The sequence below is a fragment of the Orbicella franksi genome, chromosome 3, assembly GCF_964199315.1.
Source record: "Orbicella franksi chromosome 3, jaOrbFran1.1, whole genome shotgun sequence".
NCBI lineage: Eukaryota > Metazoa > Cnidaria > Anthozoa > Scleractinia > Merulinidae > Orbicella > Orbicella franksi.
The window spans coordinates 7,440,001-7,465,217 of record NC_138147.1 but is presented as its reverse complement, the minus strand read 5'-3'; the positions used below and the strand labels follow the sequence as shown (position 1 = coordinate 7,465,217).

General features: G+C 40.3%; 2 protein-coding genes across 4 annotated transcripts in view; one reads left to right on the top strand and one right to left on the bottom strand.

Moving 5' to 3' along the window:
* LOC145481019 (peroxiredoxin-4-like) overlaps positions 1–25,217 on the bottom strand; it is a 254,197-nt gene that overhangs the window by 168,385 nt on the left and 60,595 nt on the right. The gene's annotated exons all lie outside the window — the stretch shown is intronic.
* On the top strand, positions 29–20,153 carry LOC145481005 (sterile alpha motif domain-containing protein 9-like). 3 transcript variants are annotated; one of them, XM_081459365.1, is made up of 11 exons: positions 29–426; positions 1,350–4,201; positions 5,002–5,054; positions 5,444–5,500; positions 8,275–8,589; positions 9,259–9,821; positions 9,995–10,148; positions 10,520–10,610; positions 10,926–10,997; positions 12,101–17,988; positions 18,577–20,153. In XM_081459365.1, exons 2-11 carry the CDS (start codon positions 4,093–4,095, stop codon positions 18,667–18,669), a joined length of 7,395 nt encoding a protein of 2,464 aa, XP_081315491.1. In that variant the 5' UTR covers positions 29–426; positions 1,350–4,092; the 3' UTR covers positions 18,670–20,153. The 3 variants fall into 3 exon arrangements, with proteins under 3 accessions (XP_081315491.1, XP_081315492.1, XP_081315490.1); XM_081459366.1 differs by lacking the exon at positions 29–426 and having other exon boundaries at positions 540–1,770; positions 4,090–4,201; XM_081459364.1 differs by lacking the exon at positions 29–426 and having other exon boundaries at positions 540–4,201.

Genomic DNA, 25,217 nt, shown 5'->3' with positions numbered 1-25,217 from the left:
CGAGGGGGGGGGGGGGGGAAGAGGCGCTAATTCGAGGATTTACTAGTTGACAAACAATTTCTTTTACTTCATTGTTCAGTTTATTGTCTCTGAAAAGCACCATGGGGTGTACAGAATAACTAAAAACCTCTGGATTCGTGATAATGGTCCTGGATTCGTTGACACACCATTCTAAATTTCTAATAATGTATTCACTACTCAAGGGAAACGTAGGCTTTTCATACTGGAAGTTTTTCTCTTTAGTGGTAAAATAAGGACTTATAAAGAAAATGTTTTTCACAAAAAATGTAAGTTGCGGGTGGTATGGTCGACTATGGTCCACAATACGCGGGCGAAACTTTGCTGACACAAGTGATCATCAGTAGATCATTATCAGTAAACATCAACAACAAAAGTCAAGGCTGCTCTGCGCGAGGCTAGGCTTAGGTTAGACTACGAGTAGTCCCTCTTTCGCTTAGTCCGTCGTGCGTGACGCGAAAGAAATTCGCGAGAAAAAAATGGCCGTGCGAAATCCTGGGCTCCTCGCCTCCAAGATTTCGCGCGGCCATTTTTTTCTCGCGGTTTTCTTTCGCGTCACGCACGACGGACTAAGCGAAAGAGGGACTACTCGTAGTCTAGGCTTAGGCCTTTAAAATGTTTAAGCAAGCAACCGGAACGATGATCCTGCTGGTATACGTTGGATCAATAGTGATCTAATCGGCTTTACATATAAAATGAAGAATACAAAAGCAAAAACCGATACAACGTAGAATGATTTTTTGAAGGTGTACTATATTTCGGCTGGCCAAACCAGCCTTCTTCAGGTACAATGGAAGATTTTACATTGGTGCGTGTTTTTATGTAGCCGATATTTACGTAATACCGGAAATACGCAAAAGTAATTGATAGTGTAAATTGAAGATAAGCATACGGTAAAATAAAATAACATGATAAAAGAACATAATAAAAGAAAACAAATGGAAACAATTGATATGTTTCTTCGCGGATGTTCAGACCATTAGGATCAATTGTTCTGCCTTTTTTAATTAAAAATCTTCCCTGGCCTTACGGATAGAGTCTCGGTTAGAAACGATTTTTTCGATGGGGATTAATTGCATGTCGTTAGCAGTGTGGTTAGGAGAGGACAGGAAATGTTCGGCGGCTGTAGTAGGTTTAGATTTGTTGTTAGGGTTATCTATGGTACGGCGGTGTTCATTAAATCGGTCTTTTAATCGTCGTTTCGTCTCTCCTGTGTATTGTAAATTACAGCGGTTACATTGAATCATGTAGATGAGGTTTTTAGTGTCACAGGTCAGGTTGGATTTTATGGGGCGCGTTTCCCCGGTAGAAAAGAAGGTATATGTAGTAAGTCCTATAATCTACTAGTTGGAAATTCGAACTTTAATTGTGCAGAACTTGAAAATCAGTATAAGAACATGTGAAGTTGGACGTATGAATCAATCAGGATCGAAACATTTATATTTGCAGTATTTGGACCATATTTGGGTCGATTCCGCCGATTTCGTAATTATTATTTGTCTTCTTACGCTTGCGCACGTGACTCAATCACGAGAAGACCCTGGGGACCAGGAGTTGCCCGGCCGAGAATAGACTAAAACCCAGTGCTTTTCGACCCCACCATTGCAGTGCTTGCGAGCGTTGCTGTGGCAATTTCATCATAGGCGGAAGTGAATGGCCATGCTTTTCTCCCGAAAAGCTATCTTAGAAGTTGATTATTGAGTTATTTGACGTGATATCTTAGGATACAGATCTCCAAGAAACTTCTAACAGGTACGTTGCATGTTGTTTGGGTCAATGTAATGGCCTCAAACACAAGATAGACCCGTAGTTCGATCAATTGAAATAAGGTAACCATTATATAAAGCTGCATGTGTATGAAGGCTTAACTGATACTGTGCTGTGTACATGCAAAGGACGAGGTATCCTTCTTGGTGGATATCTTTATACGAGTAAGGAAAAGACCGTTTCTACAGGTTAAGCAAAAGTCGAGTATTGGCGCCAAATTTTCATTGAATTATTTCAAGTTACTTTCGCTCTCCCTTTGCTGTTTGCTTGTTGCATTTCCACATTTCTCTTCTATATTTAGTTCCACAGGGCATAACAGATCAATCAAAATCGATCGTCGGAAATGTTGCTTTGTTTTGTTGATAAGTATCAATCCATTAGTTAAAATTGTCAATAAAAATCAGTTCGATTTTCACAAAAATTTCAGGACTAGTGATTGATTAACATAAACAGTTGTCCTGCGAAGCGAATGCCATTAGAGTAAAATAATAGACTGAAAAAAGAAAATTGTCATGTTTCCTGAATGTCTACCATAGCAAATCAGCTGCTGTTTCATTTTTTTTGCAAGACTGCTGCATCCACACTTGTTTGTGTTTATACAATCATTCACTGAGCTACAGTAATGTCTTTCTGAAAGACTCTGTCAACCGGAATGCTTTGTGAACATTTCTGTTTGTTTTGATTCTGTCGGTGAAGAAAGTGTTAGAAAAATCAGAAGGATTTGGGTGCATTTGAGGGACTAAAATATAATTTACTGGTATGAACTGATGGGAGATGTTTGCATTAGTCGCAATTTGGCTTAGAACTACTGTTTTTTGAAATTCTGACTTCGCGTCTATGGTCTACACCTTCTGCCAAGGTTCTTCGCAGTCACCATGGCTGAAATCACATTGTACCGGCCGTTCTTTAGCTTCTCAAATAGGTGAAAAAACTAAAAATATGCGATCACATATTCCCCTCATTGTTAAGGGCGATAATGAATCTTGTCTTTAAATGCCATAAATGTAGAACAATCCAGATGGATGCCTCAGATTATAAAGGATTGAAGAGCGAAACGACTGACAACAACAAATTTAGAGGTTTCATGGACCAGGAAACCTCTGACAACACGTGCAATGCATGCCAGTTGACAGAGAGTCTTTAAAATGATTTCAGATTTGTTTGTGCTTGACATTTATTAAGAGCTGTTGCTAGTATATTTGCTTTATTGTAGCAAAATAGCCATGCCATGAAAAAATGAAATCTTGGACTTTCAATCCTGCCAGGCAGTAATCAATTATCTGTAGTTTGTCCCCAACATTGTGTCTAAAACCTCCAGTGGTCGTCGATCAAAATCAGTGGAATTCACACTCTAGCATCCATCAGAATTTAATCAAAATTGATAATTACTAGAAATCCTATATTTGACTTTCATTGATTTCCAATGTTTGTTGATCAGTATCAATATTTGTCAAGTATGTTCAGTTTTTCTCTGAGTCCTGGAATTATAATTCCATATATTGATTTGCTTTATGTCCTGGGTTCCAAAGCCATCTTGTCAAAGTGGTTCTAAGCCTTTTGACATTATGTTTCTTCTAGATCTTTCCCAGTGGTCATGACTGAATTAATTCATTCAACAAGTCACTAACTTTTGAAAGGAGCTCTTATATTAAATGAGAGTCAGGTCATGGAGAATTGAACAAAGTTGCAATCTAAATTTTTTCTAAGTAGGTCAGTGTTTGCCACATAGTGTTTAAAAAGACAGTTGAACCTCCCATAAGTGACCATGCAAAATATCAGGCTAAGGTGGTCACTTACGGGAGGTGGTTGCTTACAAGAGTTTAGACCATATGCTGGGTCAAAATTTTGCCTCAATAGCATATGGTAGCTGTGGAGACTTACCCCGTGCCAATGCTGTGTCACTTTTTTTTTTTTTCATGTGAAAAGTCAATGTCAAGAAAAATGTTGTTCTTCCCATTAAGAAATTTTTCGTCCCTTGTTCTACCCAGGAACACGATAATGTTACAACACCTTATTATCCAATTTCCTCTTTATTATCTGTCAAGTGGTCTCTTACGGGGGGTTAAAAATAAAAAAAAAATTAACATTTTAGCTCTTAAAGTGGTCGTGGTCGCTTACAAGGGGTGGTTGCTTAGAACAGGTTCCGAATATTGTGATTTGACTGGGAAACTTTTGGTATTTTGGAAAAAAGGTTGCTGAGGAGAGGTGGTTGCTTACGAGAGATGGCCACAACCAGAGGTTCAACTGTCATGATGTAGTTATAGTCTGTATTTTACTGACTGTTTTTCTCTTTTTCTGGCTCAGACGATGGTGCATTTCACAAACAGCAGAAATATGCTTGTTGATGACTTAAAGTTGTTTCTTCATGGCCTTCCACCTGATTGCCAAGAAAGTACTTTAAAAGATTTTCTTGAAGGTACATGTACAGAGAGATTATTAAACTGTTGGGGGCCTCTTTTCCCCTAAATAAAATGCAGCATGTATTATGAGGCAAGGCACTACTTAGACATGACACAACCCCTACTCATCCAGACGGCCTTTTGTGTTTGGGATCACTTGTCTAAGAAACTCCAAGAGAAAAGACGGGCTACCAGCGGTCTAAACAGATTGTTGAAAGTAATTGGATATACTGTCAAGAACCTAGACTTTTTCTAAATGTACTCAGTAATCAACTCTAAAATTATCTTGTTTTCAGTACAATTTTTGTGTGTTGATTGTGTGTGTATTTGTGAGTCTGGATAAATGAAGTAAAAATTGTAATATTATAATCCCCCTTTATAAACCTACGTGCTTTTAGGGAAAACAATGACAAAGGTGTTTTAAAAACAAACAAAAATGTACTACGCTCACATGCTAAATATTTTATCTTTCACAAAGCATTTCTCCACCGGGGTTTTCTTTACTGAAAGTTTGGTGAGGGTGTACAGCCACTTTTTCAAACCCTAACCCAATTTCAAACCAGAATATGTGATTTTATCTGCAAGTGAAGTACAGGCTATTGCTATTGTTTGCCAGTATTTTTCTGATTCTTTTTAGTTTAATGGTTATTACAGGGAACAAAGTCTGTCCAGATCAAAACTTCAGTCTTTTTCAAACCAAAAATAATGTTTATTTTTTTCTCCGAAAAAATTGAATCTTATACCCCTATTACACTGGGATCTTCATTCAGTTAAATAATATAATTAAATATAACACCGAATTTGGTTGACTTACCAGGTGTGTGCGGTTTTCCTGGTGCAGTCACAAAAGTTAGCATTCCCTCTACAAAGGTAACTTCTGACAGCTTCAGATGTTTGGTTGTACAGTTTATGACAGTTTACTTAAGAATTGTTTTTCTATCCATTCCCTGCTTTGTAATGTTAGCCAATGTTGAAAAACCACAAAAGAGGAAGAAGAAATTTTCCTAGTGAGATAATACAATGTTGCATGAGCTTAACCCCTTACCAAGCACCCTGTACAATAAAATGTAGTTAACTCAAATGATAAGTTCAAATTCCTGCATTTAGACATTATTTTAAATAACTGTAGAATTTATATGGAGATGTAGTTTTAGTTTTAGTTATTTTGGTGATATTTTGTATCCTTGCGGGGTAAGTTACAAAAGTACATGTACCCTGGTCGACAAGTATCTGTTAACAGCTTAATTCTTTTCTTCCAGACGTATGCTTTTGTGACACTTGCTGATGCAGTCGTAGCAAACTGTTTGCTAGGAAATGTAAGTAATACATTACTTACCGGTATCTAGTCTTGTATTAAACTGTATTTTATTTATTTACTTATTTATTTATTTTTTGATTTATAAATAAGCATATTTAAATGTAAAGTGGCAAATTAAATCTGTAATGCAAATGAACCAATGTTCCAATCAGAGCTTAAAGTAAAGCAGTTAAACAGTATTTAGCATGCAAAAAAAGTCGTGTCCGATAGCCCAGTGCTTAGATAAGCGTTTTTCAATATTGAGCGAGTGAATACTCTCTTGCTTGCCTGGTCAAGAGAAGTGAATTTTTTTGGGGAAGTTTTTTTGAGGACATTCAAATTACAGATTATGCAGACAAATAATGCTTGTAAAATGTTTTTCTGGGGCTTGTGAGAATGAGTTTTGAATTAGTGCCACATAGTTACACCTTGCAAGCACACCATGCAAATATGCAACTTTAAATTTTATGTACATTCATAACACTTTGCACTACTCTTGTTGACTTGCAGTTCCTCATGCAAATTCAGATTACTTTTTAAATTACAGTGTATTTATTTTATGTTAGTTTAATAATTAAGAGGTGCTACCTTGAAAAAGCCTTTTCTCATAATTAATATGGCCAATACAGTGCAAATATTTGTATAACAATACTTAAATACATGTTCCATTCCCAAGCCTCACATTCATGTAAAAATCCTTTACGTGTGGAAACTTTGACACAGAGCTTATGATTTATAAAGTATTTTAATTCATATTTAGGCACCATTTTATGCAACATGTTTATATGTTTAGAAAAAAAATATTAATGGTCAATTACTGATTGATTGGTAACAAAATACTTGGCTCTAATAAATTTGGAGGTATATAATTGTGTTTGCATCTAAACTGAAACAGGTTGGAATGTGGTGATACAGACTTGTAAAAGGTTGTCCAAATTGCAGTTTTCATGAACTAATCTCCATGCCTGGGTGGACATTTCATCCCTGTTTTCATGCTTAAAAATACTATCTTATTAAGATAGTATTTTTAAGCTTCGAATAAATCGTACCTTTTATATCTACAAGTAAGGTCATTTTCCTTTGAGGTTAAAAGGTTGACAAAAGAAAACATGAGTCGCCCACTGCAGGGCTGGAAATAACAGTCGGTCATCAGACATTGTCCGACCAAATTTTGAATATGTCCGGCCAATTTCACATTATGATCGGACATGATGTCCGAACATTTAACCAACACCAAGTTATTGTCCTACTCCATCCATAAAATTTGGTTAGATACATTGTTAAAAGGCTCAAAATTGCGACTGGTACAGTCACCAATGCGGCTAAAATTTCATCTTTGGTGACCAAAAATTCTGGTTTAGTGGACAGCCGAAAATACATCTGTGTTCACAGGCTACCACAATGGCGACTACATTTCTCTGTTATGACGATCAATAACGGTTATTTTCTCAGACACTATGTCCCTCTAGAAATACATAGTCAAAGATCTTTGCTTCTACAATATTCAACATAAGAAAAGAAAGCAATATATCCTTTTGCTTTGCTGTGGAGGATTCCCTCACATTGGAAAACTTGCAAATGGCTGAATGTGTTTGAAGTTGCCCTATGATGCATTGCAGACCCTTGAGCATTGAGTACGTCATGTATGCCTACCAATGGTGTCTCTTGGAATGCATGAATCCTTCAGAGACATTACATTAGCTACCTATGCAAAATTAGCGGCCAAAAAAGTGTTGGAATTTTTTTCTTTACAGATTTTATGATTGAATTCTTTTCTGAATAAAATTCCTACTTGATTTTTATCACTCACGTTGTCGGATGGCCACTCAAGAATTTTTTAATTTTGGGCTCTTATGACTCTGACAGTCTGAGCCATATCCAGGAGCCCATTATGGACTGCTGCCATATCATAAAGCAGAAGTGTTCATCTTTCCTGTACTTGCCAAATAAAGTACTCTTCAGAAATCACCCTATTATGTGTTACATGCATTGCAATATGCTGTTAGCATTTCATGTATGTACCCTACTCGGCTAGAGTCCTAAGGGGGTCTGAATTCGCGGTAAATTCAAACTAAAAATAGATCAGCCTGTGAAAATGCCGGGACAGGAATAATTAGGGTAGTTTCGCACTCCTAGTGATGGGCTCCCTCTTTAATAGTAGCATTCAATAGGAAACTAGGTTTGCTTGAAGAACATATAACCAGGAGAGATCGTTGCAGTCATCTAGTAGATAAAGTCATCTAGTTAATCATAAATGATAAATAAATCAAATTTAAATTTAGTTTTGAAGGATTTGTATTGAAAATCTTTACAGTATGCTAATAAATTTTATTATGCTAATCAATTATGCAAATCAGTGTCCGATCAAATTGATGAGATGTCCGACCAAAATGAAGATTTGAAAGGACACATGTCCTGTTAAAGAAGAAAAACTATTTCCAGCACTGCACTGGTGATCAGTTCTTAATATTTGGTCGCCAACGCTCAATTTTTGGTCGCAATGGTGACCAGTGAGTCGCAAATTTTTAGCCCTGCTTAATGTTAAATGTGTTCTATCTGTTTCGGGTTAAGGCAGCATATGTGTTGTTCACAGGTCAAAATGAAATTCAGGTTAAAATGATTTTAACCTTGTTTGATTCTCAATTTCCTTTGTCTTCTAACCCTAATCATTCATGATCCATGCGTAATTAGGGGTAAGAGACAAAGGAATTTTATTTTAACCTGATTATCATTTTGACTGGCGACATACATGTATTATTATTATATTCATGCTTAGTTGTTTCCCACCAACAGACACTACTGTACTGTGATAACAGTGGACGCTTCTACCAAGTGAAGGCCTGTTGTTATGTTAAACGACAATTTAGAAGAAAGGAGATGAGGTATGAAGTACCACCAAAAGAAAGAATCGATCGCAAACCAGTAAAGTACATATACACACCTCCAGAACATGTACATCAGTTTACACCTGACTACAGCATGCTTTTGCTCTCAAAACCAAAGAAAAAGAGAAGAAAGGGAGATGATTTGACAGTCTGGTTTGGTGGTGTTGGTTCAGCTTCATTTAAGAAGAGACCAAAGCTAAAGAAAAAGAAGAAGCAGAAACAGGTTTGTCTGATCTGCTGTTTGGTTATACATGTAGTTCACTTGAACTTGCATATGAGCAGTGGTAGGTAATAACATGAAAAAGATTCTTTGTTGTATTAAATGAGAGATCTAATGGGAAATAGTCCTCAGCCCTCACCTTTCACAGATAACACTTAATATGTCATCCTTGTTTATTGTGGAGTTTTTTCTCATGGGTAGCAACACTCCACCATAAGGCATGCAAAATGATGAATATTAGTGAATGTATAAGGGCAACTTCACAGTAAAACAAAAGCTACAATGGGTGATAAAAGTAGTTGAGACACTTAAAGAAAATGACGCTTTTCAATATTTAAACACTTATTGTAATTTATTTGCATCTAGCTTTAATTCTCTGACACCCCCAGCCCCCCAGTTCAATGTTGTGTAGGCGCTGTGGTCTGTGCAGTCTAAGAAATAGAAAAATCAACATTGTTTGGGGGGGGGGGGGGAGGGGGTTGTGGGTGGAAGGGTGGTAAATGTTTCCAAGACGCTTGAAAATAGAATTTTCCTGCCAAGTGTCTCAACACTTTTGTTGTTCATTGTAGCTTATTACTGATCATCAGTCGAATATGATTAAAAATATTTAATCCATGGTTTACTGGCTACCCTCAGTACTATACTACCTAGTGTTTATTAACCTTCCTTTAGGTGTCGAAGCTGGAGCTTCACAAAAGTGAGTCATTTCAGTTTGGTAATTTATGTCCCGAGAGCAAATATAGTAATGGCAGTGTGGCAGAAGCTACAACTACGCCAGGAGTAGTTGAACCAGTGCTAACTGTACAGAAAACTGGCCCGGAATCTGGCATACAAGAAGAAGATGTTCGTGGGGTGGAAGATATACTTGCAGAGGATCAGACAGCAGAAGTAGTTGAACCAGTGTTGCCTGTACAAGGAACTGGCCCGGACTCAGGCAAACAAGAAGAAGATGTTCCTGGGGTGGAAGTTATACACGCAGAGGATCAGATAGCGGAGGTACATGTAGTTGAACCAGTGCTACTTGTTCATGAAACTGGCCTGGAAGCAGGCAAACGAGAAGAAAGGGTTACTGCGGTGGATGCTATACATGCAGAGGATCAGATGGCAGGGGTAGTTGAACCAGTGCTACCTGTACATGAAACTGGTTGGGAATCAGGCAATCAAGAAAATGTTGTTGCGGTGGAAATTATACATGTGGAGGATCAGAGTACCACTAAGCCTGTAGGCAACAACAGGTAAAATCTATTGTGTCATTGCATCATTGTGTCAATGAGAAGACAACATTTACTTCTGCTGAATTACCTTATTACGTTCTATCCCCACCGTTGCATTTGTATCAAAAAAGGAATTGATTCATCTTCAATTAATATAGAGCTCTGAAAAAATGACCCTTTTTTTCTGTATACAGCTCCCGAACTCAGGTCATTATTGAGCATAGCTACCTTGGTCCTCTGTGCTTACAGTTTACTAACCTGCCGTCAGTTGTTGATATAAAAAGTGAGATTATGGAGAGAACTGGGCTTCCAATCAACGATCAAGATATCTACCGTCATGGAAAGAAGGTAAGACAGATAGAAAAATGGAAGACTATTACTACCTAATAGTGATATCGCTTTCCACTGAAACAGACTTGAATCTAAAGTTTCCAGTTAAAATTTAAACCGCTTTGCCTTAAACCACCTTTACTTAATTAACAACACTTTTTCCATTTTACAGGAATAAAATTTTAACATATGTATTTACATGTACATGACAATATTGCTGCACAATGTCAGTTAGTTCTCAAACTTCTAAACTTCTAAAAAGGCTATTCCCGAGGTACTTCGGGATTTATTGAGAACTTGGGCAAGGGTTCAAATCTGAACTGCAAATGCTTTTAGCTACGTCCCTAATGTTCCTGTGCCTCTGATGTTTCGTGAACGTTTTTCTACAGCTCTGCGACAGTCAAAGTTTAAGACCCTTCGTTGATGATAATCAAGACAGTCTTACACTTACACTCTTTGTAGGCTCTCTTAAAGGTGGAGGTAAGAATAAACGCAATTCTGGTCGTGAAGTATGTTAGAAGTTTCCCTTATACATGAGCAAGATTGTAGTTAAACTCGTCAATAGCTCTAACAAGTAATAGTAATAGCTAAAGAGAGATTTACATTTATTTATTTATTTGTAAGTTACAACTCATAATTAATGGATCCATTATATTTACAAGTACGTCCATATACATTGTATAGAAAGCATTCTAAAAAGTCACCCACATGTCTTTTACTTTTCAACTGGGAATAAAGTGAATCAATGTTTCAATGTAATAAGAGCTTTTGAACTTTCAATCCTCTTGTTTGTAGTACGTCCCAAAGAAACCACAGAGGAAGGTGCCGTTGGAGGAGAGAAAGATCCATCAACATCACAATTAGAAGGTCAGAAATGTGTGATAATGTATGTACGTGCATTTACGTGACGAATCATGCAAGTTAAGAAGATGGCGGCCAACAGGATGTACAGTGAAACCGGTATTAAGCAGACCTCATGCTACGGTGGCTGGCAACAGTTTCCAGCACTTCCCAGTGTTTATGCTTTGATGAAGCAATACTGGTATCAAACAAATGCGGAAGACACCATGTAGTTGGTAATCAAGTTGTGGTCATATTACTATACAGTTACCTAAGCGGACTCCCTGTTTTAAGCAGACATTTTCATTAAACAAACACTAGTGAGGTTCCCTTGGGTGTCTGCTCAATACAGGTTTGACTGTAACTAAAAACAGTGGTAGAGAAAGCCTACGAACATGATTTGAACCATGGCAAACTCTGCACCAGCTCGCCGCCAAGCCAGTGCTACCACTGGCTTCTTAGTTCACAGCAGTAAGCATTGGTCAGAATGTCATGGGGACCATCCCCTCTGATAAAAGGAAGGAAGACAAAGAAAGATTGGTGAACTGGAAGTGAATAGAAAGTGGTTTCTAATAAGTCACCAAGCAAGCTTACTGTAAATAGAGGTATTCGTAAGAAACGTACAAGCATTGAAAACTGAAGGTCTGAGAAAATTTCAGTTTTCCACGTGTCCTTAACCTAGCATCGTCCAGTTGAAAGTCTCGTTGATTGAGTTATTGAAGAAACTCTGTACTAGCAGCTAGCATAACAACCATGTAGAAATTTCAAAGTAGTGGTCCCACGTAGAACACTTTTACATGTACACTTAACCAATCTGATAGTAAGTAATTCTTACGTACGTTGACCTACCAGTCTTACTTCTTTCTTACTTGCTTGCTTATTTGCTATCCAAAAGTGGAGAACCCCTTCCACACTGAAAGTGGGGACTGCCCATAATTAGACGCTTGGAGAGTAGCTAATTTCATAGTGGAAGAATAGGGCTCTTCTCTGTAAGAATTCTGCAGTACTTTGATGGACCACCTAGATCTTGAGAAAAGCTCAAATGATCGAGACCTCTGCAATTTTGTCCTTTGTATTATCGTTCACATTTGTATGTGGTGATCATAATTGTAATAGCTTTCCTTTTGCAGCTATGCAATCAATGGAAACCTGGGAAGTGGAAAAGACAGCTTCTTGGCTTTGTCAGATTGGATTAGATAAGAAGTATGCTGCCATTTGTCAGAAGGAAGATATAAATGGACGTGCTTTGCTGTTGTTAGCTCGTGACGCCAATCAACTGTTGTCAGTGTTTCAGCTGAAAAAGGGGCCCCACACAATTCTGATGAAGCACCTTAAACCTCATTTGGAGACGTTTGAGCCGGCGAAACCCCAGACAACACAGAAGTCAACAAGGGTGATGAATGAGTGGACCCCTAAAGAGCTTTCTAGTTGGCTCAGAGAAATTGGTATCCCAGAAGAATCTTCAACAGAAGCAGAAGAAGAAGAAATAAACGGCCCAGCCTTTCTTTTTCTGAGGGAAACAGAGTCAGAACTGAGAGAATGCTTGAAGTTGAAATTGGGTTCATGGATTGTTCTTCAGCATGAGCTGCTATTACTCGAGAGGGAGCAAAGCGTTGGTGAAACATGTGACGCTAGGAGAGAAGTTTCGACAAATAAACCCAGCCTGCTCATGCCAACCGAACAAATGGATGACTCAAAGGCGCCACTGTCCGCTGAGGATCCATCAACCAAGAGCGTAGCCAAAACACCGTCGAAACCCGTTTTATCCAAGGAAGAAGAAAAGCAGCTATTGCTGGAAAACGCACTAAAACTAAACATCAAGCCTTCAGGGGGTTCTCAAGACAAAAATATATGTTTGGTACGATCAATTTTCGTTAAGCGGGGAAAGGGAGCCAATGCTCTGGAAAAAATGTTTAACTTCATTGTAATCACAAGACACGAGGAATTATCAGCCCATAACGCCCGAAAATTATGGGTCAAAATTATAGAAAAAACGCCAGAATGGATAAAATTGTTGCCTGAGAAAGATTCCATGGCATTCCAGTGGGACGAAGAATCCAAAAGCTGCTTGCATAGGCCAAGCTCGGAAGAGGTGTCGTTACGAGATGAGAGGGTGGACCAGATATTTCTAGAGAAACTCTCAGATGATGAGTACAGAGAAAGCTTCTTTGTCGTTTTGGTTGACAAACAATTGTTAGAAGACAGAATAACGTACAGCTTTTCTTTTGACAAAAAAAATATTCGGTCGTACAGCATTAAATTACATCTCAAAGACAGCAAGTATCATGCATCCTTTGATGCGAGCAATTCAAGTCTTGACTTAAAATGGAGTAAATACTTCAGATCACTGAAGCCCACTACAAGTGACACAACGAAGACTGTTTCAACTCCAGGTCAAAGTGACGAGAAACCATTGTTGACGCTCGATACTCCACAGTTGCAATCTCCAAGATCCTTCAATAGTGAAGTTGGAACCCCATGTAAGTTTTACCGGGAAGGTTCAGTATTGAACTGCTGGGAAACTGGCCCAAAAGACATGATTAATCCAGTCCACGAATTTAAAATTTTTCGAGTTGGTGTCAACTCTGGTGAAGATGACTGCATGAAGAAATTTGTGTACGAGACTTTGCGATTTGCCTGTGGTTGTTTAAATGAAAGGACGAATGGAACAATACACTTTGGAGTGGCTGATGAAGTAGCAACGCAAACTTGCGGTTACAAACCTAGAGAAATTGTCGGTTCTTCAGTTAGTAACAAGCCCCTCTACAACGACAAGCTTACGGAGTTCATTGACAAGTGTTTTGTTGGCGAAAGTCGAAGTAATGTTCACAACTGTGTTCGACCTCCTGTTTTCGTTCCTGTAAAAGGTCTGGGGGCAGAGCAACAGTCTGATGATAAAGTGGTCATAGAAGTTGACATCGAACCAAACTATTCCCTGTGTAAAGGTGATATTTTCAAAGTTGGGTTTAAAGCTCTTAATCGTGGAAAAACGGAACGTGAAGCTAAAGCCTATGTTAGACATGGCTCGCAGACAAAAGCAATTGTTGATTTACCGGAAATGGAAAACTATATGAAAAACCGTCTTCCCAAATTAGATGAACAAAGGAAGATGCGAGAACAAGCCAACAATCAGAATATGGAAAGTCAGATACCTGTACGGGATCTTTTTACTAAACTTAAGAGACTTCTATGCGCAAACAAAAAGGTTTTAGACTCCTCTGTCTACCCAATTTTGGTTTTAAGTAAGCCAGATGCCAGTATGAATCAAGAAATCGTGGACAAAACGTTCTGTTTTGTCCAAAAAATCAAGTGGCTCACAGTCTTTGATTTCGATGATCACGGTTCCGATGGCAAAGGTCTCTGCAAGGTATTCAAATCTGGGCCTGATGCACCTCAGTGCGACATACACGAAGCAGAGGATTATGATGAGGACGATAATGTAATTGAAGACATCTACTACAAAACTCATTGGATATTTGGAAATGGTTATGCAAAACTTGGTAAAGAAGCTTTGGGGTTTAAGCAATGGAACAATTCTACGAGGAAAAGGGGTCTTAGCCAAGTAATACAATCACTGGCAAAGAAGATTCCTGAAGCAAGGGCAGTGGTCTTGTTTTTGCTTTTGTCAAAAGACTATCAGCCAGTGGCAGATACTTTTAAAGATTTCTGTACGTTTCTTAATGGGCCTAATCAGTTGGTATATGTGGCCGAAAATTCTGATATTGTTTCAGAATGGGAAAATACTCTCTCTAACACTTGCTTAGAGGAACACGAACTAAGAGAAAGGGGCGTTGTTGGAATGTCGTGGACTGAATTTCAAGAGTGTATGCAGCAGATGGTTTGTGGAACTGACAGAGAACAACGTTATGTAACCATGGCTACAGGAAGTCCCTATCCATTAGGGAACGTTTCTTTTAATGGCATCGAGATTGTGAGTGCTAAGGAGTGCGACGAGTTAAATAATTTAACCTCGGTGCAACGTTCAAAACTGTCATCAAAGGCAGAAATAGCCTTTTACAGAGGGTATCCTGTTACGTGGATGAATTTTTGGTTTACTGGTGCTCAAAAGAATCATGTACTTAGACGCGACAATTACTCTGAATTAAGGAACTTGATAGAAAAGCTGCATTCTCGAGGAACAGAAGGAAAGGTACAAACTATAACGTTATATCACCATATAGGAGCTGGGGCTAGCACCATGACTCGACAAGCCCTGTGGGATTTCCGTCACAACCCACAGTTTCCCTACCGTTGTGCGGTTGTTACAAAGATTGACGACAATACTTGTAAAGAGCTTCTGTATCTCAGAAAAATAGGCTATGGAGAGCAGAGTGAAGTGTCGTTGCCACCCGTGTTAGCATTGGTAGATAATACTGATGATTTTTTGTTCCGAGAATTGCGGTCACAAGTTGTGGAACAAGCCACTAAACTTCCTAGAACAGATTCACCCGTGTGTGTATTTCTTTACTGCAAGCCCACGCAAAAGCCACAGGATTGTTATCAAAAAGAAAAAGCCACGAGTGTTTTCCTCGAGCAGCACTTAAGCCCGAACGAAGTTAACTGGTTTAAGGACAAATACACAGAAATGAAACGAAAATCTAACAACGAAGATCCAGAGAAGGATTTTGAAAACTATGCAAGCGAAAATTTAATTTCGTTTATGATAATGAAAGAGAACTACAATCCAAGGTACGCCTCGAGTATTGTTGGGAGGAATTTGGATCTCGTGACACGTGACGAATTGACCTTGTTAGAATATGCATCCCTTCTCAACATATACAACCCCTACCCTGTGTTCGCCTCTTGCTTCGATACGTTAATGTTATCTTCAAGCCTTCTTCGAAAGAGAATCTTCAGAGATTGGGTCGAAAATCTCACTCATTCAGCTCGAATTTTCTTGCGAGAGGTGGACTGCAGTCCACAGTTTGGAACAGGAAAGGCCATCGCTATAGTTCATCCAATTATTGCTGGCGAGCTGGTCGACCAGATAGTGGCGAGAAAAGAAACGACTGTTAGTCGAATCATCCTGGACTTTTTGAAATCACCTCTGTTACAAAGTCAAGGAAAGTCGTTTACGTCAACTTACCTACTTGACGGAGCAAACAGAATGCTCAAGCAGCGCAAGAAATATGAATATGGAGATGAAGTTCAAACAAAATTCTCACCGTTAATTGAAAAGATTTTGTACGTAAAAGATACAGGTGACGGGTCGAAAGAACCCACGGAACAAAGCATACACGAAGCTGCAGGTGTCCTTAGAGAAGGGCTGCATAAATTTGAAGACCCTATGCTTGCGCAACAAATGGCTCGAGTTTTTTATGTAAATGCTGCAGCATTTGACACATCAAGGATAGAAGAGTGCTTTAACGAGGCTTTTAAGTGTTGTAATATGGCAATTCAAGGGAATTCCAATGATCGAATTAATGCTTTACTTTTTGATACCATGGGTCGCATCTTTGAGAGTAAAATCAAAATTTTGTTTGACCCGATCAGAAAAGAAAATCGTGGAATAGACATAAAGGCTGTCACGCAGATGCTTTCACTTGCCTTTGAAGCCATGATGTGGTTTCAAAAATCACATGAAGCCTCGGTGGACTATCAACATCCCTGTGGTTTTCGTGGTGAACTATCTGTGATGTTCTACATGCTAGATGTTCTTCGCTGCACGGGTATCTTTAGGGGTCGGGAGGGCTTGACAAGGTTACAAGGTTACCTAGCTTATTGCCAAGTTATACCTCCTGAAGTTCAAGAACCTTGGAGTGAGTTCCATGAGTCTATAAAAGAGCTGAAAAACAGATTCACGCACTGTATGGAAGGACTTACAGAGGAGTTCAGCATCTACAAGGGAAGTAGTGAAGACGCAAAACTACTTCCCAAGCAAATTGCTCGGATGAAAGCTCAATATCATTGTTACTTCGGCAATGGTGACGTGAAGTGGAACCTCGACAGTCGTGAGGAGCGTTGGGAGCATAGGTGGTATCAAATCGATCAGTATCTGGCTGGTGACATATTTTCGAGTGTATTCAAGATTCGCAGTACAGAACCTCAAAATGCCGCAACGGAAACAATTCTGCAGCTTAAAAAGCTAGCTTACGAAAATTATCAGGAATCCATCCACGTGGGACGTTATAAAGACTTACTACTCATGGTAACAACTAGTATGGCTCTCCACTCACCATTTGGAAATAGTATTAGACACAATTCAGCTCAGACAGCGGAGGAGTATAGGGAAGTATTCAAGTTTGTGGACAAGTTATTTGCACTGGAGAAATGCGACGAGAGGTGCAAAAGAATTTATGCACATTTGTTTAAAGTTATGTTTCTTTGGCCACATAAAGATCAGTTAAGCATGTTGAGTGACTATCGTGTGGAAGATTTTTATGACGCTCTGAAAAAGCTCAGGAAGAGATGGGAAAGTAAGAGTAAAGAACACCTTGATACTGACGCTAAAATGCTTAAACAGAAAGTGTACAAGAACATGTCATTCAAGAAGGAGACTAAACAATACACCACACTCTTCTATTTGGGTAAAGGTACAGGACTAGATGCATTTGTCCATATTAATGAGCTTAGATGGTCTCGAACAGGAAAAGGATCTCCCGACTGGGAAGATCCAAAAACAAAACAGAGACTTAAACGCCTTACTGGGGTAGTGGAAAGTAAGAACATCATTACCATGAAGAATCCTCTGGATTCAAGAAAAACGATCGAAATTTATTATTCGTCATTTCGGGAAGGAGGGTTTTCTAAGGAGGAGGTGTCGTTCTTTTTAGGCTTCAGCTGGCCTCAACCTATCGCAATGGATGTAAAATATACCAATGCAGATAACGTCAAAAATGCCATGGAATTCGAAAGTCCAGTCTTTACTAGTCCAGATAATCAAGTCCAGCTCGGTATACCCAGTATTTTGACTTACGAAGACTACACTAATAGGATGGGAAAGCTAACGAGAAAGCTAAGTGAAATCGAGTCGTTAAAAAAGAAGAAGGATAGAGGCGAAAAATTGGAAGAAACTCAGGTAACTTATATATAGTGACAATTTTAGCTGTTTGTGTTTGTTCTGATTTTAGCTGGATTGTTAGGAAGTCAAATTCTAGGTAGAATTGTTCTTGGTTGTGTTGTGGTCGTGCATTATAAAATAATCGTTAAGGGAGCTTCGAGGGAACGACTGGTGGTCTTGAAAGATGTTGTGTTAGCTTCCACAGGTAACTTTTGTTTTCTAAGACATTTTCGGTATATTTCAATAAGGGAAAGCGCTGGCACAAACAATTTCATGTGCGACCCTATTTGCGAAAAGGTCCCTGAACGAAGGAATTGAAATGCATTTCAGCGATTTTTCAACTTGTCAATGGGAATTATTCATTCATTGATTATGACTCAGCGCATTCTCGACAGGTTGTCGACGCTGATATATCGCAACCTGTTATATTAATGTCTTCGTTAAATATTCAACCCACTGACATACTGTTTTTTGTATTTAACTGAACTAAGAGCTCTATTGTAAATGCTGTACCGGCATTACATTTAACGAACACAGAAGTAAATTTGGTACTCTAAATGAGTCTGTAGTTGGCTGAATCTAATCTTATGTGTATTATTTTCACAGGAAGCGAAAATAGGCAAAGAAGTAGAGATCAAGCGGAAGCTTCACGAATTGAAACAAAACTTCGATGCCCTGAGTGTCCTAGAGGAGGACTGATTTGACCAAGCTGTATGTGTCTGTGTGTCCGAGGTGGACGTACCAAACCAGATCGGATACTGTCAGTTCAAGAAAAAAGAACGAGGGTCGTTTTGTCAACATTCCGACATTTTGAGGGTTTGGGTATCGTCAGTCTTAAGTTTTCTCTTACTCCCAACCTTCTATACGGAGGGGTCCTCAGTTTGGGTTCGTCATGCAATCTCTCACCAGGATGAAACGCAAAAAAACGTCCCTTCATACGAACCGGGCTGCAGCTTTCACTGTCTGTGTGGATCGTATCAGTTCCTCTATATTGGGCAGATACGGTATGGAGTAGTGGATAGATTTCCAAAGAGACTTTCTCTTTTTCTCGCGCCAGCTTTGCAGGCTAAAGGAAATAGATCACTTTAAAGCAAACAGTGACCAGTTCCTTTGTTCTGTTTAACAAATTGACGTCAGTTTTTCATGCGTCTTTCCTGTTAGTGATCATGAATTTCGTCATAACATTGTCAAAGTAACTGTGGATCCACGAGGCGATAGCCGAGTGGATCCGCAGAGTACTTGTCTCTGTCTCGCTCGTGGAAGTATTGTAAAAATTATAAATTCATGTGTCTGTCCGCTTATTGACAATAAAAATTAGCCAACGAGCGCGCGAGAATTTCTTCAGTTTTCGTAAAATTGATCGTTGATTTGCAAAATACGGAAATGTGAACTGATCATACATTAGTTACAGCTGTTGTCATTTACAACGGAGATACGAAATTCAAGTATCCAGCAAAGCTTAAGAATATCTGGCCTAGATAGTTTGTTAATAAATCGTTGGAAGAACTGATGTGCATTGCTTCTCTAGTGTAGGAAAACAGACGAACCTGTTAAACCTTTATTGGCCGTCGGCACATTCACCTGTTCCCCGCTTAATGTCAACTGGACGGTTGGGGAAGGAGAGGGTAAGGCGAGTCCATTTTGGACTTTAGTGCGGAACATTTTTGACCAAATTAAGAGCAAAATGATCCATTTTAAAGTTTGCTTCATCTTGACAAGGGTGCGCAACAAAAACCGGAAGTTTTCACTTGCACTTAAGGTCTGTTAAAAAAGACTTGAAAAAATTAAGCAGTAATGCACAGATCATTCTGTTTCAGAAGTGTAGCAGCTCTTGCAAGCTTGTAATTCTTTTGTTTGTTTGTCTCATGTGAGACCATACGAGAACTGCTACCCGACCCTCCTGCCTCTGTCTTCTGAATACCGTAGTCGGATATAAAAAACGAAAGTAGGAAAAACTACATACACAACAGATGGGAAAAGCTTCATTTGATTTATAACAAGACACTTTCAGAGCGTTTTCTCGGGCTTCGTACAGCAATATCAAATCGTACTTAACAAGTATAAAACTGATTGAACACAATAGAAAAAATAAATAAATAAAAGAATCAGGATACTTTAACACAAGAGTTGTGCTCAGATATTTACCATTCAAGTTGCTTCGTCGAATATCCTCTTTGTCCAATTGCATGTTGTTTGCATTGTAAACATATCAGGTTTTGAGCATGCGCAGTAGGACGAGACAGAATATACACGTGTGCTTGTACTCGTTAGCTGGAATAAAAAGTTATCTTTCTGATCTCTGCCATAACTTTACATGGTGTCAGAAGTGGGATAGCGAAGTAACCAAACATACCATTTAGCTCGATACACTGGAGAAGGTGGAAGAGTGAAGTAATTTCCGAACGACACGTGTACGATCGATTCAAGAAAACAACATGGCCGCCAGCGCCTCATTCATTGACAAGGGTCCAACCATGGACTGGAGCACGGATGAAAACCTATACTCACGCTTCAAAATGTGGAAACAACGCTGTGAACTGCTCTTTACGGGCCCGATGGCCAAAATTGACGAAGAAATTCACTGTAAGCACCTGCTTTACTGGGCCGGTGAGCACGGCTTGGAGCTGTTCAACAGCTGGGGCCTCTCGGCAGACGAACAAAAGAAACTGGAAAACTACTGCAAGAAATTCGAAAACTACGTGAAACCTCACTCAAACGAGCTGATCGCCGCCTGGGAGCTACACAATCTTCGACAAGGTACACTATCGTTAGAAGAATTTATTGCAAAGCTTAGAATCCTTGTCAAAGAAGCCAACTATCCATCGGAACATCATGATCGATTCTTGAGAGACTTCCTTGTACTCGGCATGAATTCAGACCATGTCAGAAAGGAGTGTTTCAAAGAAGGAAATGCTCTGACATTTAGTAAAGCTAGAGAAATGGCAAAAGCAGACGAATCAGCAGACAAGCAGCTTCAGCTAATGAACCCAGTAGTGTCAGCAGTACACCCTGTTAGCTCAACCAGGAGAAACCAATTCCAAAGCGACCAGCTGAACCCAGTAGCCGGTGGATCAAGGCAAAACCCAAAAGGCAACAAGTCAGGAAAAACGCAGCTTTGCAGGAATTGTGGTTGGGGCCCTCACTCTTATGAACAGTGCCCAGCAAGAAATGCAACGTGCCATTACTGTCAAAAGGTGGGACACCTTGCCAAGGTATGCTTTTCAAAACTTAAAAAGAAGGATGTGCATGAGATTGAAGCTACTAGTAATAACAATGCCATACCTGAGTCAGAGCCTACCCAATCATTAGATGATTATGTGTTCCTGGGCCCAATTGAAGCAACACCCCTGGCCATGAGTGTAAACGTTGTATCCTGTAGAGAAAAGGCTCTGCTAGAAGTCTCCTTGGCACTGAAGCCAGAAGGAAAACAAATGAATGCGCTCTGTAAGATAGACTCAGGTGCTGAAACAAACATTATACCCAAGTCCCTATACAAGCAACTAAGCCCTGAGACACTAAGCCTACAACAACCTACAGTGAAGTTAACTGCTTATGGTGGAGCCGAGATCCCAAATCTTGGATCTTGCCAGATATATGTGAAGGGTCCTAACAATTCCAACCCCAGAGTTATCCAAGCAGAAGTTGTTGACGTTGATGGCCCTGCCATAATTGGTAACATGTCTGCACAAGACCTGAACCTCCTAAAGCTCAACTGGCCAGTCACAGCCAGCACAAATGCAACCACCCAGAATGTTGTACAGAGTGAAAAGCCCATGCCCAATGCAAATACTGTCAAACTATTTGACATCAGAGGCAAACAACACCCCTTCCCACTGACAAAGGACTATTTGTTGGAAGAATATCAGGATGTCTTTACAGGAATTGGCTGCTTTCCAGGACCCCCGTACCACATCGAAACTAACCCTGACATTCCCCCAGTACAGCATGCTCCAAGACAGGTTCCAGTACAACTACAGAAAGCCTACATAGAAGAGCTAGACCAGTTAAAAGAATCTGGAATTCTGGTTGAGGTCCAAGATGAATATACCCCTTGGGTTAACTCTGCTGTGGTCACCATCAAACCCAACGGGTCGATCCGTCTGTGCTTGGACCCTCGGAATCTCAATAAAGCAATCAAGCGCAACCCCTACTATGTGAGAACCATAGATGATGTGATACCGAAAGTCAGTGGCTCCACCCACTTCAGTATCCTTGATGCACGCAGTGGATTTTGGCAAGTTAGTCTTGACGAGGAAAGCAGTAGGCTGTGCACCTTTAACACCCCATGGGGAAAGCATAGATGGACAAGACTTCCATTTGGCCTTACGTGCAGTGGAGATGTGTTTCAAGAAAAAATGGATATGGTCTTTGGCAGACTTGAAGGGCTCAGCGGTATTGCAGATGACACATTTGTCTATGGCACGGGCGAAGCACAACATGATCAGCACATACTAACTGTCCTTGACACAGCAAGAGAGAACAATGTGAGATTTAACCCGGACAAATTCCAGTTTAAAGTGAAGGAAGCATCCTTCTTCGGGCTCACATGGACCCCCGACGGGATCCGCCCTGGCGAAACCAAAATCAAAGCAATCCGTGATATGCCATCCCCGAAGAACCTTACAGAGCTGCAGTGCTTTCTGGGCATGATTAACTACCTGAACAGGTTCTCACCCATTCTAGCCCAAGTGTCAGAACCTGTGCGACAGCTGATGAAAAAAGATGTACCATTCGTGTGGCAACCAGAACACCAAAGGGCATTCCAGAACCTCAAACAAGCAATCACTGAAGTACCAGTCCTAGCCTATTACGACCCAGAAAAGGAGAACCTAATCCAGTCTGATGCAAGCCTTAAAGGCATTGGATGTGTGTTGACGCAAGAGGGCAAACCAGTGTGCTATGCCAGTCGATCACTAACTGAAACTGAGTCTCGATACAGCAACATAGAGCGAGAGTTACTCGCTGCCTGTTGGTCGCTTGAAAAGCTTAACCATTACGTATTTGGTAAGAAGGTGGTCATCGAAACTGACCACAAGCCGCTCGAAAGCATCTGGAAGAAGAGCATATCGAGCGCACCACCACGCCTTCAGAGGCTCCTGCTTAAAATGGCCAAATACAACGTGGAGATCAGGTACATTCAAGGAAAAAGCAACGTGATAGCAGACGCCCTTTCCAGGATTAGCCACATGGAGCCCCCTGCAGAAGACAACGAAGTCCCCGTGGTGGAACTGGACACAATCTCTCGAACACTGCCAGCCAGCCCTGCCAAACTAGATGAAGTACGAGAGTACACTGATCAAGACGTTGTACTCAGTCACTTAAAAGATGTCGTGCATCATGGATGGCCAGAATATCCAAATGAGTGCCCACAAGACCTGAAAGAGTTCTGGAACTTCAGAGAGGACCTGAGTGTTGAAAATGGCCTCATTCTCAAGGGACACAAACTCGTAATTCCCAGTAAGCTACGCCCACAGATGCTACAAATCATACACCAAGGACATATGGGAACAGAGAAGTGTCTCCTGAGAGCAAGGGACAGCCTGTTTTGGCCAGGCATATCAAGGGACATCAAACAGATGACAGAGAACTGTCCGACATGCGCACAGTTCTCCAAACAGCAACCAAAAGAAACATTGCATCCACACAATGTACCCAGTTATCCATGGCAGAGGCTTGGATGCGATCTGTTCGACTATGGAAGTGCTCAATACTTACTAGTCGCAGACTATTACAGCAAATACCCCATCGTTAGAAAGTTGAGCTCAACGACATCTGCTGCAATAATCAACCACCTCAAATCAATCTTTGCAGAACATGGCATACCAGAATCCCTGGTATCTGACAATGGCCCTCAATACAGCAGCAAGGAATTTGCAGCGTTCTGTGACCAATGGGGTATCAATCACATTACTAGCTCACCAGTGTATCCAAAGAGCAATGGATTCATAGAAAGGATGGTACAAACCGTAAAGAACCTTCTAAAGAAGTCCGAGGCTGCAGGACAGGACCCGTATCTTGCGCTCTTGTCATACCGGGCCACGCCTGTCGATAGCAACTTACCATCACCAGCCAAGTTACTGAACAATAGAGAATATCGCACACAACTACCCAGCAGTGGACGACTCCAACGGTCACAAGCAAAAGAATGCCACCAAGATCAGTTGCAGCACCGCCAAGATGTTCAGAAACAGTAGCATGATGGCAAGTCCACACGTGAGCTACAAAAGCTAGTACCAGGCCAACCAGTATCGGTGTTTCAACCAAAAACCAAGACCTGGACTCCGGCAACACTGAAAGAGCAAATGAACCAGCCAAGATCCTACATTGTAGAGACAAACAGTGGTTCTGAACTAAGGCGCAACAGAATACAGTTAAAACCGTCAGGCCAAGTTGCACCAAGCCTTGAAGGTCAACTGCTCTCTAGCCAAGACAATCCACCACAGCCCAGTGCACCTACATTTACATCTCACCAAGTCCCGTCACCAGGATTATCCCAGACACCCCAGAAACCAGCTACAGTTGGTGAGGGAAGTGCCGACCAACATCTGACAACCAGAAGTGGTCGTATTGTAAAGAAGCCATTAAGGCTGGACCTTTAAACTTTGTTAATCAGAACAATTCGGCTTAGCCGTCTGAGAATTTTGTTGCGTTGGATTCAATTTGAACAATACTTGCGTTATTTAGGTTCCAATTTAGAGACCAAGTTTGTTTCTTTCACCCGGCAAAGTTTTTAGGGTGGAGATGTAAACATATCAGGTTTTGAGCATGCGCAGTAGGACGAGACAGAATATACACGTGTGCTTGTACTCGTTAGCTGGAATAAAAAGTTATCTTTCTGATCTCTGCCATAACTTTACATGCCTCAGCTTGGAAGTTCTGTTTACGACGACTCTTGATTTTTTCAACTTCTGAGGTGTTGGTCTCAGCATCATTTGGTCAGTACAGTAGTCGGATTTTTGCCATTGTTTTCTTAGTTGGAACTCGTACATGGCTCATTTGTTCTCCCGTAAGAACAAGCATGAACTTTGCCTATTTAGCAGGCTTTCAAGCAAGATAATTCGTGGACCGTCCCGTTCCGAAAACGATCAACATGTGTGTGTGAGATGAACGTATAAGGCGTGATTCTTTCCTACACTTACTTCACAAAACACTGCATTCTGTATATTTCGTCGTTCACGAAGAGCGATCAAGCTGTCGCATTCTCGTCCCCAGTTTCCATTCTCTACGCTTGGAACGCCTGGGACCAT